We start from the raw sequence: 15,645 nt of genomic DNA on the forward strand, positions 1-15,645 counted from the left end.
CCATGAGTTTATACTAGAAGTTGGGAGGGGGGGTTTGGCTCCACTGTGCATCACTTTTTACTTGCTTACATTGAACTGCATTTGCCATTTGTTGTCCATTCTCCCAGTTTGGAGAGATCCTTTTGGTGCTCTTCACAATCCCCTTTTTTAACCACCCTAAAAAATTTGGTGTCATTGGCAAACATGGCCACTTCACTGCTAATTCCAGATAATTTTTGAACAAGTTGAAAAGCATTGGTCCCACTACAGATTCCTTTGGGACCCCACTATTTATTTCCTTCCATTGGGAAAAGTTACCATTTATTCCTGTTCTCTGCTTCCTGTTCTTTAACCAATTACTGATCCATAAGAGGACCTCACCTCTTACTGCATGCCTGCTTACTTTGCTCAGGAGTCTTTGGTGAGGGATTTCCTGGATCTCCTCTGGATCCATTATTTAAAAATGGTGTTACATTGACCTTTCGCCAGTTCCCTGGTACAGAGGCTGAGCTTAGGAACATGTTGCATATTTAGAAGATCAACAATTTCATACTGAATTCTTTAAGAACTCTGGGCCCAGTGATTTATTTGCTTTCAATTTATCAATAAGGTTGAGAACTTCATATTTTTTACCCTGTTTGCCTCAGTTCCTCAGACTCCCTTCCTGAAAACATCAGTTCAGGCACAGGCACCTGTTCTGTATCTTCTGCAGTGAACACTGATGTGAAGAATTCATTCAGCTTCTCTGCAATCTCCTTGTCTGCATTTAGTAGTCCTTTAACTCAGTTGTACAAGCCCAGTTTTCCCCAAAATGTTCGCCAGTGACTAACAGATCTGAACCCCCCTTCCTGCACTACCATCTCATCCACACATTGAGACTCCTCAGCTTCACCTGTCTAGTTGGCCCTGTGTGGAGGACAGGTGAATTCAGAGAAAGACACCTGATACTGTGTAGAAGAGGATTTCTTCTATCTCTAGTTGGCACAGTAGCAGATTCTAAACAATAAAATATCTTTGAGGATTAGAATTTTACCTGAATGTGCCTTACTATATACTTAAGTGTCACAGTAGATTATGCAATGGATTCTTACTGTACTACAAAACTGGACTGAAGCAATACAAACTGCTAGTGACAGCTCCTTTCTTTTAATTTAGAGCCTGGTGACAAAATCCACTTGATCATGAATCAGACTGAAGACATGGCAAATTGGGATGTAATTTTAGGACTATAAAGTTTGAGTAAATTGTCCAAAATGTTGACATGAGCTCACTGCTTATTACCTCTGAGGAAGTTTACTGAAGATTAGCTTCCTAGAGTGACTGCTTCAAGTCCCATTGTTGTTTCCAGGTGCAAACAGGATAAGACAGTTTCATAAGTTCATTGAAATCAGTGGTAAAAGTTAAAAGGGAAATCCATGTACAAACAAGTATTGTGTATGCATTTCCCAGATTTGAAAAACCAGATATAGGATAGAACCCGTAGCCAGTCATGTCCCAAGCCATCTTGGTATCCCTGGCAGAAAATACAACTCGTACTTCTGCAGAGTGATAAAATGATAAGGGGTTGGACCCAGACTTAGAGTAGACCGATTGAAATTATTGGCACTCTGTATGCAAAACATGTTTTTGACCATTGAGTTCAAGTTGTTTCCTGAGTGAGCTTTTGAAAGAGTTGAAGGGATTGATATGTCAAGTACTAGTGCTCTGCTGAAACTCAAATGTTTTCATATTCAGCATTTGATGGAGGACGAAACAAAAACTCTGGCAAGGTGACAATTTCAAATAACTTTTGAGGAGTCTTCTGCAAAGCACAAGCAATCAGAGCTTTAGAAAAATTCTGTGCTCCCTTGCAATAACTCAGAGCGAGCAGGATAAACATTTTTCTACAGCTCCAAAAGTCCCATTTGTTCTTTGCAAAGAATCTTCTGCAGCCCGGGAGTTCTTTCTGAATGCCTATTGGAGAGGGAGAAGTCACATCTTCTGGGAGTTCAAGACAAGCTGCAGGGCTAAAGAAGGGTCCCGTGCTGGAGGCATTTTTCAAGCAAAAAAAAAAAAAAAAAAGAAGATCCTTCAGCCACCTCCAAAACTGAAAACAGTATGTGGAAACCTTGTTCCAAGATGAAAATTCTCTGAAATTCTCCTCCTCCAAGTGAAACAGATGGAAAAACCAATGCATTTTTCTCAGATATTCCCCAAAATAGGCAGCAATTAGAAAGCTTGTATTGGGCAGGGCATTGCAAGAGAGTTACTTGCACCTTGCTTGCTACAATTCCAGAGTTGTAGGACTGATTTGCATAACCAACATACAGCTGATCAAGGTCATGTAGGATCATAGGAAGCTGCCTTATACTGAGTTAGACCATCGATCCATCTAGCCCAGTTTTGTTGACACTGACTAGCAGGAGCTCGCCAGGGTTTCAGGCAGGATTCTCTCCTTTCTCTACCTGGAGAAGCCTGAGATTGAACTTGGGACCTCCTGCATGCAAAACCAGATCCTCTACCACTGAACTACGGCCCCTCCTCTCAGAGTAGAAAGTTGATCTTTCTACTCTAAAATAAGAAACTTCAGTTCTATCCCTCACCAAATTCAGGGAAGTGGGAAAGGAAAGTCTGTTTACACACTCTTCCTAGCAGGCTTAAATATAAGACACCAGAGAAAGCTTTACCTGTCCTATCTAAGACGTTCTTATGAGACAATACTGTATTTTTTACATTCTAAATCAAATTGCAGAAAACAGGACTTTGCAAATTAACATTTTTGATACATCTGATCATACTTGTAGTGTTCACTATCCTTGAAGGTTTTTCTCATTTCTTTTAAAGAGTTGGGGAAAATAATTTTTAGATCTTTGTAATTCTGGAGATTGCTTTCACAGAAACCTATACTGTTCGAAGGTATAAAAACACAATATAGTCCTTTATTTGTTTGTTTTTTTGCAGTTTGAGCATAAAATGTTAAAGGTAAACTGATAGTGACAGATCCACATTCAATCAACACACACCTTTGAAACTCAAACTCAATTCAGAGATACCCATACACTGAAGGTCCGTACATGAGAACTACATTGGTAGTGTGAGGGATCAGGACACAGATGCAGGAAAAGATCCATCTCCTTATTTATGCTGGTTTCCAAACATTTCTATACATGCCAAAGCTTCTAATAGTGTCCCTCTCAAACACTAGATGGGGATAACCATCTATACTACCTCAGCTGTTCATTTGAAAGGATTCTTAAAATAAGCATACGCAAATATTGGTTCTATTATCTACAAATATTTATTGTAACACTTGGATATAACTACAGGAAGCCCTTGGCACTGATAGAAAATATTGATTCACGGTTAGGTTACAAAAATTTATACATAGCAAAATTGAATGCTCTTTACATAAAAAATATTAGACTACTTAAACAAAACTTCAAAAAACTCCCAGTAATAGCTACATAGAATTAGAAAAGAATTAGGCTTTAAGACACTGTCTGTTACCTTTATGCAAACACTGGACTAGAAAGAACATCACCTGCATTGCTGTAGAAATTTGTTTCCTTCATGCAACAGGTAAAAACAAACACTAAGCTATTTTTTTCTGTTCTATATAGATTTTGCCTCTTTAAAAAAAATAGGCATGTAACAAACTCAAATGCAAGGTAATACCTGAATTTTTTTCCACATTAATATTTTTTCCTTTAACCTTTTTAATGAATTGTGTACTTTTTTCTTTATACACTTCTACACGGTCGAAAGGAAGATTTTAATATTCAGCAAACATTCAAAACATAGATTTATGACTTGACTTTTTACTGATTTAGAACTCACTGATGTACTTTAATTTTCTCCAACATTTATATATATATATATATATATTTAAAAATAGCACACCAAAGATACCATCACTAGTACTCAAGCTAGCACTGAATGCTTCTGAAAATGTTAAAGGCAAATTTTGTGGGAAACAGTTTTAAAATGGCACCCAATATTTTACTGAACACCACATTTTGTATAGGAGAAAATAAGTACTGTCTATAAATGCATTGAGCACCAAAATTGAGACGGGTGGTTGACCTGTGCTCTGTATGGCTATGGGTTTTTAAATTTTACAAATTCTCATCTGCTCACTTGAAACAGTTAAATTATTGTCATTTCTACTATGTAACACTTTCCGCTTTGATAAAATACAGACAGGATAATGATCTCCCGCTGCTATATAAATGCTTAAGACATTTACAGAAAATAAATATTAAGGCAAAGCTGACATTTATTTTCAGAGAAGGGGATCATTATCCTGATCCGAGGGTCTGTCTACATTCCATGAAACAGTTTTAAATTAAAAAAATTTGGGGCAATAGCACCCAGCTTACTCCGATAAGTGCAGTAGAACAACAGTGGCTCATTACAGCATCATTGAAACGGGAGTGGCTCAGAAAATAACACTTCTGGCATTTAGTCCACAAAATCCAGGTTTAATTTTGACAAGAGACTAGATAAGCTGATTTTAACTTCCTGAAACTGTATCAAATAAGCATAACAGTATTCAGAATAAAAGTAAGTAACTGTCTAGTCAAGAACTAGAATCTTAGTTACTTACACCTTGTAATTATGTAAAGTCTTTTAAAATCTTCTATTCATTGCAGGGCTGGATACCAACTGGTATCTTGTTTGGGAAGGAGTCTGTTCCCTCCGCAATTCTTCTATGATTACTGGCTTGGTAGGGTGTTTTTCTAAAGTGGCCTAGAATGAGGACAGTCCCCCACCCACCCCAAACTCACTGCTAAAAGGAATGAAGGATATCCACTGTACGTTTTCCCTATAAACATGGCCCAGGAGCATGAATGTGAAGTTTTTATACTTCTGTATTTGCTTGGACATACATCTGTTCTGCAGAGCAGCTGCTTGATGATTTGTCAGAGCTACAAAATTCTTCTGAAAAGGACTCTGGCAAACATTTATGTATAAGAATTGAGTTGCTCTTTGGACCGAGACTGGATATCCTGAAGCTCCTGTTCTTCTTTTGCTTTGATATCCTGGTAAGCCTGCATTTTGCTTGCATCCTTTAAGTAGGCCCAGTTAGAGGACAGTATCATGAGGAAGTGGATCTGGAAAAGAAGGGTGAGCATGATGGCTAGTGAGCATGTCAAGAGGCAAAGCAGGCAGCTAGTAAGATTAATAAAAAGGTTATTCTACATTATTAAATATTAAAATAGGCAGAAAAGCTTATTTCTAAAGTTCTCCAGAATTTTGCATGCTTAACTCGTAAGTAGTAGCTGATAAAGATTAGTAGGAAATAGGAACAAAAGCAGTTAATGCAAAAGAACAGAAACTAAAAAGCTTTGAAAATACTTTGCAAGTTTACATGCTGAAGCCTAGAAGAGCAACTCAAAGATAAATTTGTGGAAGTTCCTTTGCTTTCCCTTTTTCTTCTCCCACCCACTTCAATGAAGTATAGTAGCCTCTTTTACTTGCTTTCTACTATTTTTACTGTGGCAAAAATAGTTTAATATTACCCTCTTCTTATATGAAAGTACTTGCTTTGTGTGCCATATGGCCAGTACTTGCACTTTGGGAGTTGACCAGTGAGAAATAAGTTACTAGCCCACAGCCTTGATATCTGCTATTTTTCATAAGCTGGAGATCCAAGAAAAGGAATGGGAATGTGTTTACATGCCATAGCTATAGAACTATATGGCCTTTACTTCTGAATTGGAAATAAACTGGTATTTTGTTTAATTGGAAATTTCAACTGACGAAGAGGCTATTCTTCAGTAAGCTTAGTTACTTGCATTGCAAAGCAGTTGACTAGTAAAAGCCCCATTTGTAGCCTTTTTCAGGTGAGCTGGCTTTGATGCAGGGGCTGGTTTTTATTTTCTACAGTAGAGGTAAGAGGCAAATGTGTGGTACTTGAGAACAGCACTTGGTCAACAATCTAATAGGGTAGGCAGTTATCAAGAATCAAGCTTATATCTTGTGTGTTACCTATTGTAGAACAGATGCTTTATTATTTTTCAGATTAGTGAACAGCAAAGATAAAATAACTTATTACAGGCCCTTAATTGATCCAGTAATTGTTTCAGAGATGATTGTTAGAAAAAAAAATGGCTTGATGTTAAGTGAAAGCCCTCCTTCCTTTAAAAGGATGATTTACAACATCACTTAAAATAACCGATTCCTCTCACAGTATAGAAAATAGCCAGATCTCATCCACATTGTTATTCATATACAAGAAATAATTTGTATTAATCTAAAATGCTTAAAGGTGTTTACTGAAGCTATTTACAATTGACTGTAACAAACTTAAAAAAAAAACACCTAGACTCTCAGTCTAGGGTGTCAGTGGTATTTCAAGCTACACAATGCAGCTCTTTACTGGGCTTATGCAATTTAGAATTTAGTGCAGCAATCTTCCCGACTCTTAAACTTCAAAACAGCATAGTTATATGTGGTAGCCATCATGTAGATCAGCTGGTGGAAGAGAACAAAATACAGCATATAAGAGACAACAAATTCTTTAGGCCTTTTAGGCAGTTCTTTGTGTTAGAATCAAACTGTATATTGTGGCAAGTAAGGATTTCAATGAGAGCTATGGCAAAAATGGCTGTAGCTCCCCTTTACCTAAGCTATATAGGGGGCACTAGTTGCTGCAGTGAAAAGGACGTCAATAATTCATTATTTCACATGAATCTGGCTGACATAAGATTAAAAGCTAGTTGTTGCAACAATTTTTTAACTGTAAAGGGTCTTACTGTTAATTCCTCTTATTTCTAGTATGGCCAGTTTAAATAAGCTAATTTAACATCCTTCAGTACAGTTGCTTACATCCAGACAGAAGATGTAAATTTTCATACTCCTGAAAAGACTTTAAAAAGGTAAAGACAGGAGTATTTAATTAACGGTTTCCAGAGATGAGGAAATTCTGAAATGCCCTGACACTGGGAAATTCTACAGACTAATGCCAAAATATTTCTATCAGGAAGTGCCAGAAGTTGACCATGCAGCAGGATGAAATTAAATAAAAAAGCAAAAACTATTACAAAGCTTGCTGTGGTGCAAAGCTTTATTGGGAAATGTAATGACTTGCCTGCTATTTGGAATATCCTGAGAAAACTACAGCCAGGTGCCAACAAATACAAAAATTATTACTTTAAGTTAAACAATATTTGGTTACATCTGAAATGGGAATATATTGTTATTTTAGTAGAGAGAGGAGATGATGGTACTCACCAGTGCTATCACAGTAGCACCAGCTCCAGCACAGGCCACAATGAACAGGTGGTAAGACAAATAGAACTACAATAAAGTGGAAAATAAACATTTCAGGGATTCAGTGGCACATTACCAAAGCTTCATCCAGTTCTTGGGAGGCTGGAAAGAGGAACGTTTGATTCCGGGAGTTACTGCATCATCAAATACAGTGTTGACTGTGCCAGCCCAGCCTATGGTACTGCAAGCTGATCAGCACCAATGTTGGATTTCTTCATCTAACTGGGGACACAACTGGAGGACACTACATGACAGCATAGAAAAGCCTAGGGAGAACCAGGCTTATGTGTACAGGAAGTTGGAGCCAGAATCTGCCTTCTGTGAACAGAAGGACTCTATTCCTAGAAGATGCCTCTGCCTGATTTTCAGGGATCCCACCCCCACACTGTACTACAGCTTACCTCTTTCAGCGGGGTTCCCAGACTGTGTGGCATTTTGAAGGGCCTGTAAGGCCTTCCATTGGGAGGAGGGGGCAGAGAAGTCTGCTTCCTGTCTAGTTGTGTGTGTCTCAATCTGGATCCAACCCAACCATCTCTGCAATTGTGGCTACAGTGGGCAGTGAAGCCAGTCAGTGGCTGCTGGTCCCCTTATATGTAGCCTTACTCATACTATTTTTCCTCTCTGCAGGACTACAATAGTGTGACAGTACATAGTTATGCAGAGAAGCTGTGCAGCATCTCTGAAAGCATTTTGGCCACCAGAACAGCAGTTTCATCTGCATAATGCCTCAACATTTATTTAGCATCCTTCAACAGTACTGTTGCAACTGAGGGGTTCTTCCCACACTATGGGAGAAAACATACATTAAAAATCAAGTACACATCCATCTCACATCTTTGGCACGTAGGTTAAATGTTTGGATATGGCAATACACTGAATAAGGGCTAAGAAACTGAAGCTCAGTCCAGACAAGACAGCCTTCCATCCGGTTGAACAGGGTTAAGCCTGTTCTGGAGGGTTTGCGCTCCCTTTATAGGATCAAGTTCATAGTTTGAGTTTGCACTTGGATACGTACTAGTTACTAATGGTGCAAGGGGCCTCTATGGTACAGAATGTCTTTTTGCAGGTTAAACTGCTATCCCAGCTATGACACTATCCGGATTTGGATAACTTGATGCCTGCTCTCATAAGCCTCCTGGATTAGTGTAACGGGCCACAAATTGTTCAAATGGGCTGCTTTTGAAGATGGTCTGGAAACTTCAACTGGTGTGGAACATAGCAGCAAGAGTTTTAAAATGGGATTCAGTAGTACAAATGTACTGCCCAAACTTTTTTGGTCTTTGTTGGCTCCAAACGTGTTTCCAGTACCAACTCGTGCTGGTATTGTACTATGATGTCCTGCATTGGCTTGCAATCTCTGTATGTAAAGGTATCCAGGGGATCCTCCCATATGTAATTACTTTAGCTCAAAGATCAATGAAGGCCCTTCTCCAAATTTCTCCTCAATCTGATGTATGGTGGGTTGACTATGGAATGCTTTCCCTAGGTAATATAGGGTTACATACTTGGCACCTACATGTATTCGGGGGGGAGGGCATTTGCCATCAAGTGAAGACTTACTCACCCAGGCTTTTAAAATAATTATCTTAACATCTTTAAAGTAGACAACTTTTTTTGCCTTGCGGGCTAGATGACATCAAGGGGTCGCTGACTATCTGGCCCCACCCTGCCCATTTTTCCTTTCTCCGTGCAGAGAGACTCACAGAGTTCCATGCCTCTCTGCACAAAGAAAGGGACTTGGCTAGAAATACACCTCTAAGTCCTGGATGAATCCGACACCTCCTTTGTGCACTGTCCCAGTTGGGGTAGCAAGCAGTGCATGAAGGGAAGGGACCCAGCTGCTGTTTGCAGGAGCTCCAGTAAGCACTGGCTAAGTGCACAGCACTTAATGTGCTGTCCCCTAGGAAATCACCCTTCTCTCTGACCACATTTCCCTCCAGGCTGGGGGACAGGGCTTGCAAAGGGAGGGGGCTCAAAGAGGGAGCCCAAGCCTCTGCAGGTTGGAGGTTCTTCATCGATTTTAATGTTTGCTTTTTATGATGGCTGGGATGTGTTTTAGCCCTTACAAGATGGTTTTAATCCTCTGTGATTAGATTATTTGACTGTGGCTGGTAATAAGTTTACTCTGTCTGCTTCTGGTCTGTGCTTCATTGGTTCTTGATTTTGTTTTTAAAGTGTTATATTGTCATTCAGGTAACTTGGGTGGCTAATAAATAACAATCAATACAATGAAGTGCACCTGGAAGGCAGTACAGTAAGCGTGACATGCCCAATTTGCCTGGAATAAATGTTTTTTATACTGACAGCTGCATGAGTGCAGATCACAGCTAAACAAATTGATAAGACAGCAATACTGTGGTCCAAAAGAACCGAGTCATCATAAAACCCCTAACTTAGAAATGTGACACAGCATCTTTTGAAAACACCATTTTTGTTTCTGCCTTTATGCAAAGCATGTGTGGCATTTTCATTAACTGTTGATTTCTGAATCATCACCAGCACTGACTTTCCCAGTAGCACTACGTAATACTATAAGCTGTGTTTTATGCACACCCGATACAGCTCTCAGTGGTGAAGGAGTCCTCACTCCTGCTCTATTATATATTTTGCCTGTATAAGGAAAACACTCTCTCTCTCAACTGGGTATCCATAGAGAAGCTTAGCCTAGCAACAAGTGGCGCAGACAGATGTCTTCAGAACATTGTGTCATTCATTCTGGGTGAGTAACAATCTTAATTTATGTAGGGCAGAGAAAAAAGACGGCTAAGAAAGTTTTTATGTTCCAGTTGTCAAGATATTGAAGAAAGCCCTGGAGATTACCGCCTCCTTTACCTCAGGTGTGCTGCACATATCCGCTAAGACTGACCCACAAGCCTTTCCAGGTACAGCATTCCAAGGGATGATTCCTGAAGTTAAAATACCAAAGAAGAGATCATTAATACTGTTAGTTGACATCATTCTCCCTTCCTGAAATCCATTTCCCTTCCCCACCTACATGCAAATTGTGTTCCTTTATTGTGCACCCACACGTTGACCAGTTCAATCTGGAATTGGCATTAGCAAGTACAAAATAATTTTACACGTGTTGCCTTTCTACATCCAGGATAGATTTTCTTTGCCAAGAGATGTTCTCAGATCTAGGATTTCCATATGGTGGACAAATTGTTGTTTTAGTCACTACGGACACTGTCATATGCTGTGCTTATTGCCAACATTACTGTAAAAAGTGTTTGAAACTTTTCAGGATTCACCTTAAGTTAGAAAGCTGAGTTTGCAGTTGGGGCCAATTATAATAACCCCAAGTCAGACATATCCTCATCTTGTATGAGCTGCTTTCTTCCTCCATGGTCCTGTTTCCCAAGCTCCTCTGTTTCTATTCCTCACCTTCCTTCAGGGCCAATTTCTTCCCTTCATTCCTAAGTATAGCATGTTGCGACGTCAGTGCTGCTCAGTGTATTCCAGTGTAAGATTTTTATCAAATTCCTCAAACATGGCTTTTAGAAGGAGACTATAACTACAGTTTTGTGCATATGACATTTATTCTGATGTATTTTACTTATTGGATGTTTACTGGTGTGCTATGAATTCCATCATTTCTGAGAAACCAATGCCCATTCATTCTAAAACACACACAAAATTATCCTTTCATTCAGTTGAAAGTTAAGATTGATAAAATGCACGACCAGTATAAATCTATCCTTCAATACCAAATACTATTTCCAATTTCTAGAGTCAATTATTATTATTTTTATTATTTCCCTAGAGAATGAAATGGAGTATCCTGAAGGAGGGTACGGCTGTGTCACTAGAACAATCAACAGGAGTACTGCACACTGCAACATTTTTGCAGGTCTCATTTGCTCATTTATATAGCCATTTTTATGTATGGGTAACTTCACCCTCACAACACTATCCAGATGGCATTTATAGCCTATACTAACCAGAGTCCAAGACCTTGTACAGCTGATTTATTTTTTGCAGTCATGAATCCACAAAGACTAGTCATTTCTCAAAAATTACTCTATTGTGGGAAAATCTCATTTCCCAGCTTTTATTTGAAAGATTTTGTGCCCTTCCCCATCCAAAATCGTTGTGTATATTTCTCTCTCTTTTCTTATGATTGCCAAACTGTCATTGTTCCTGGAAATCTCCATTTAAAAAGAAAATACAAGTGTCCAGCCCTTAATGGTTTCAGAAAAACTGAAAAGCTCATTAAGGTACTGAAAAAGCCTAAGAATCAACAGGAGTTTGGGTGGGACTTCTGGAAGTCAACAGATTGAACTTCAGTTATGTGTTCAATCCCCCACCCCCATGTCTGCCTGTATGTGATCATGCCTCCCACTTTCGTCCCTGACAAAACACAGAATTTGACACTAACCATTAACCATGTCTAATATCTGATCTCACATTTTGTGATTTTTCTTTGCAAAAATCTATACCCTCCTCTCAATACCCCTTAGCTCTGCTTTTACTGTCCATTAGTAATTGTGTGTATTCTAAAATGAAAGTCTAAAGAAACTGGTTTGCATAACCACATACATAATTGTGAACCGTCCAGAGAGCTTCGGCTATTGGGCAGTATAAAAATGCAATAAATATATAAATAAATATATAAATAAATAATTCACACCATTACAGAAACAGTAAAATATGCTGATATATAGCCAAATGTTTTAATTTAGGAGCCTAACTTGAGATGTTTTCTAGCTATTTGGTGATGGGGTCAGGCTTGCTTAAGCAGTTTATATTGCTGATTGTTTTATTATTAAGCCCGGATAACAGCCACAAAATCACTTTAGATAAATGACTTGCCAAATGCAGTTAAACTGAATGCATCTGGAAAGAGGTCAGTGTAATCTGCATTAATTGAAAAAGTAATGACATGTTCAGAGACTCCACACTTGGTTGCTTTGCAGTACATCTCATAAGGCTAAGACTACCCTCTTGAAGATAGGCCAAGGAAAGAGGATAAAGCATTTAATCAGGATTAAAATAAGTACCGTATTGCCTGATATCCACACAGATCTGGTCTGCTGAAGCTGTCATATTTGCTGGGAGTGATCTGATGACTTCACAAGTCGACCATATGTTATAGAACATAAAGACTGGCACAGCAGAGAAGCCAAAGACGCCAAGCCAAGCTACCCCAAGCACGTAGGTGAGGAAAACAAACTGTGAAGAAGAGACAGGCACGTATTTCACAGAAAGCTCCTATTTTTCCTTCCTTCCTTCAGGGAGTCAAATGTTACTTCCTTTATAGTAAACATGCATGCAATTCTAGCATTTAAAACCCACAAAGTGGCATGGTCCCCATATTTCATGTGCAGTCAGGACTTTCATCCCATAAATACCTTCCCTAGGCACAGATGGGACAATAAATGTGTGACACTCCATTTTACATTTTTGCTCACCTGAGTAAACCCTTGGTTTCTAAATAGCATGAATCAACTACTGTTAGAAGATTTATTAAGGAGACTCTGGTTTCAGCTTGAGAGTCAGTAAAATGTCCTGAAGCGTTAGCTACAAGAAAGTGTCCACTATGCACAATGTCCTCTTCAAAAAGCTTAACATTGCAACTACTTCACATAGTCACTAGAAAGGTAGATTTTAAGTAGTTGTAGTACCACAGATTTCATCTAAAGGATGTGAAAAATAAGTAGGCGAAGGCCATATTTATCTATCCCCCAAATATGTGATAAAGGTTATAGGAAAGGAAATCTGGGTAAGTATCACATAATGAATAGAGAGACTGGTATGGATGGATAAAACCTATACACAGCTTGCTCACCTTTTGCTGGCATAACTATATATAAATTAATATTAGAATCTGCTGATTAACTTAATTACATTTAGAGAGTGACAGGCCAAAAACCTTAACCGGCTACAGAAGCAACAATGGACAAAAACACACAATACATCTATTCCTAGATGGTGATAATTAAACATTTAAAATAATGTTCCTCTATTAAAATCTGTAATGATTTGCTACTATGGTTTATTTAAAAGTTATAATTCCTTGGAAGAATACATTTGGGGAAAGTTTAACAAAATATTTCCTTATATAGAGAAGGAACTATTTAATGGCAAATTTCTGCCTGACTTCATTTGAAATAAGAAGAAACCTACTGATAATATATACAAAAAATGAAATCATGGAGGGAAAAAGCTGTAGCTTAATGGTTGAGTGCAAGTTTTCTTGTAAAGGGTGTCAGGTACAATACCTGGCATCTCCTGGTAGGGCTAAGAGAAACTCCTGTCTGAAACTGGAGAAAGACAGGTTGCTTACCTGTAACTGGTTCTTCGAGCGGCAGGCGCAGAGCCCATTTGTGTGATGCACACAGACCACGAAGAACCACTGGCAGTCAATATAGCCCATGGGTGGGGCAACTTTTTGCCCTACAGATGTTTCGGTTTACAACTCTCATCATCCTTCACCATTGGCTATGCTGGTTAGGACTGATGGGACTTATAGGCCAAAACACCTGGAGAGCCACAAGCTGCCCTTTTCTGGTGTGTATGTCTTCTCAACTGTGTTAAGAACATTAAATCTAGAAAATATCAGGTATCAAAGTATTGGAAGGCAAAAAAAGAAGTGGAAGGGCTCAATTAGGTTTGGGAACAATTAACCTTGAATAATCTGCAACTTTACAAATGCCAAATCTAACTGGCCAGAGATTGGTGGTTAAGTATATATGTGCCCTCTCAAATCTACAATCTAATGAGGAATTCACTCGTTACTGAATATTATGGTTGTACTACACTGATTTAGCAATAAAAATTCATACAATCAATGATAGGTGTGCAAATGTACATGTACAGACTCTTGATTTAACAAGAACAGAGCCATCAGTATTCTTTCTGAAAGAATATCGACCAAGGAGAAGGAAAACATAAAAATTAATTTTTAAAGAACATATTTAAACATGTTTATATAAACTGCAACATTTAAAGGTTCCAGCTACACTGCAGACTTAGGGGAATTATGGCAGATTGTTCCATTGCATCACCTCCGCATTCCAAATTTAAAAATTAAATAATGGCAAGTCTCGAGGCAGCTGACAGGAGGAGCCTTCAGTCAGCCAAAGGATCATCAGAACCTTACTGCTGTGCCAATTTCCTGGATGCGTGTAGGAAGTAAGCGGTGAGAGAGAGAAGCCTGAGATGATCAAACACTTCCTTGCCTAGTAAGAAGCAGTGATGAGTGACTATGTTGCGGGAAGAAGGGACTCCTTCTCTTACGATTTCATTATTTCACTACGGTGACAATTACTTTGTCTCCCCCAGTTAGATGACAAACAAAACAGCTCAGGGGAGCCGGAAGTGTATCCAGGGGCTAGAGAATCACAAGGGTACAGGAGTGGGGGTAAGAGAGCAAGAACGGAGCCGTGGCAGATGGTGGGTCGATGGAGCAGATTGCGGTGCTTAGAGAAGCATGAAGGACATGCAGAATTGGGGGTGGGGATAGAATGGGACAGTGCAGGAAAAAGTAGAAACATTTGCCTGTGCGTTGCAATATAGTGATGCTGTCTGCTTAAATAATAATCTTAATGTGGCTATAAGTCATCCAGAAAGGAGCTTGCTTCCAGAGCTTGGCTCCCAGTGTTGAAAAAACGGCTGAAGTGATCATCTAATGACTGATACAAGTTTTGCATATTTACGTTAGGATGTATTAACTGATCATCATGTGCGTTGCATAGCTCTCATCCGAAGCGTAGAACAAAGGATTCTATTGTTATCAAAATGAAGGATATGCCTGCCACTATATTCAAATTAACCAAATTGAACGCATTTACTTACATTTTCACTGAAGAGTGCCCTGCAAACCTAGAACATTACACATGAAACTAAAGACCAACCTTTTCTTCATGGCAGGATCCATATAAAACCAGCTTCTTTAACTGGATTATCATGTACTGCCACTGTACACCACTGGACAAGGCTAATACACAAGCTTATCCAAATGGTGGGGCAGCATGGTTTGTGATGAGCCCAACTACTAGAAAACGGTCTGCGATAATTGCAAAATGTTATCTTGCAATGGAAACGCTGTTTGCTACCTTCTAAATTCAATCTATTGTTTGCTGAACGAATAAACATAGGAGAGGTTTGCTAGCTTTTACTATAGAAGGTACCTATTCCATGCAACTGCATCACACTCACCATTCCACTGATGCAACGACCGCAGATTGTTGTCTTGAATTCACCATGCAGCTCCTTCACAGCACTTGTCGTATAAAAGCCCTCCGCCAAAAGAATAATTCCATACAGGAAAAAAAATGATGCAATTCCATAGATCACATATTGCATTAGTTTTATTCTAAGAAGGAAACAAGCAGGGCAATCAGACTTTACCATGTTAAAATACAATCTCTCATAATCATACAGAGAACCGAACCAATAGCAAGAGGACAG

At 39.0% G+C, this 15,645-nt stretch overlaps 1 protein-coding gene across 3 annotated transcripts in view; it reads right to left on the reverse strand.

Annotated features, from left to right (window-relative positions):
• Positions 1-2,896: 2,896 nt before the first annotated feature.
• The window catches only part of GPM6B (glycoprotein M6B), a 117,210-nt gene continuing 104,461 nt past the window's right edge, over positions 2,897-15,645 (reverse strand). For 2 of the 3 annotated variants that reach the window (XM_063126392.1, XM_063126394.1), the window contains 5 exons: positions 15,394-15,550; positions 12,234-12,405; positions 10,066-10,139; positions 7,195-7,260; positions 2,897-5,072 (listed from right to left, as the gene is read on the reverse strand). In XM_063126392.1, the coding sequence (XP_062982462.1) occupies positions 4,923-5,072; positions 7,195-7,260; positions 10,066-10,139; positions 12,234-12,405; positions 15,394-15,550 (619 nt within the window). In that variant the 3' untranslated portion in view covers positions 2,897-4,922. Of the gene's footprint in view, positions 5,073-7,051; positions 7,078-7,194; positions 7,261-10,065; positions 10,140-12,233; positions 12,406-15,393; positions 15,551-15,645 lie in introns of all 3 variants that reach the window. The other variant, XM_063126393.1, reaches the window with a different exon arrangement.

The sequence above is a fragment of the Elgaria multicarinata genome, chromosome 5 (genome assembly GCF_023053635.1).
Source record: "Elgaria multicarinata webbii isolate HBS135686 ecotype San Diego chromosome 5, rElgMul1.1.pri, whole genome shotgun sequence".
NCBI classification, from domain to species: Eukaryota; Metazoa; Chordata; class Lepidosauria; order Squamata; family Anguidae; genus Elgaria; species Elgaria multicarinata.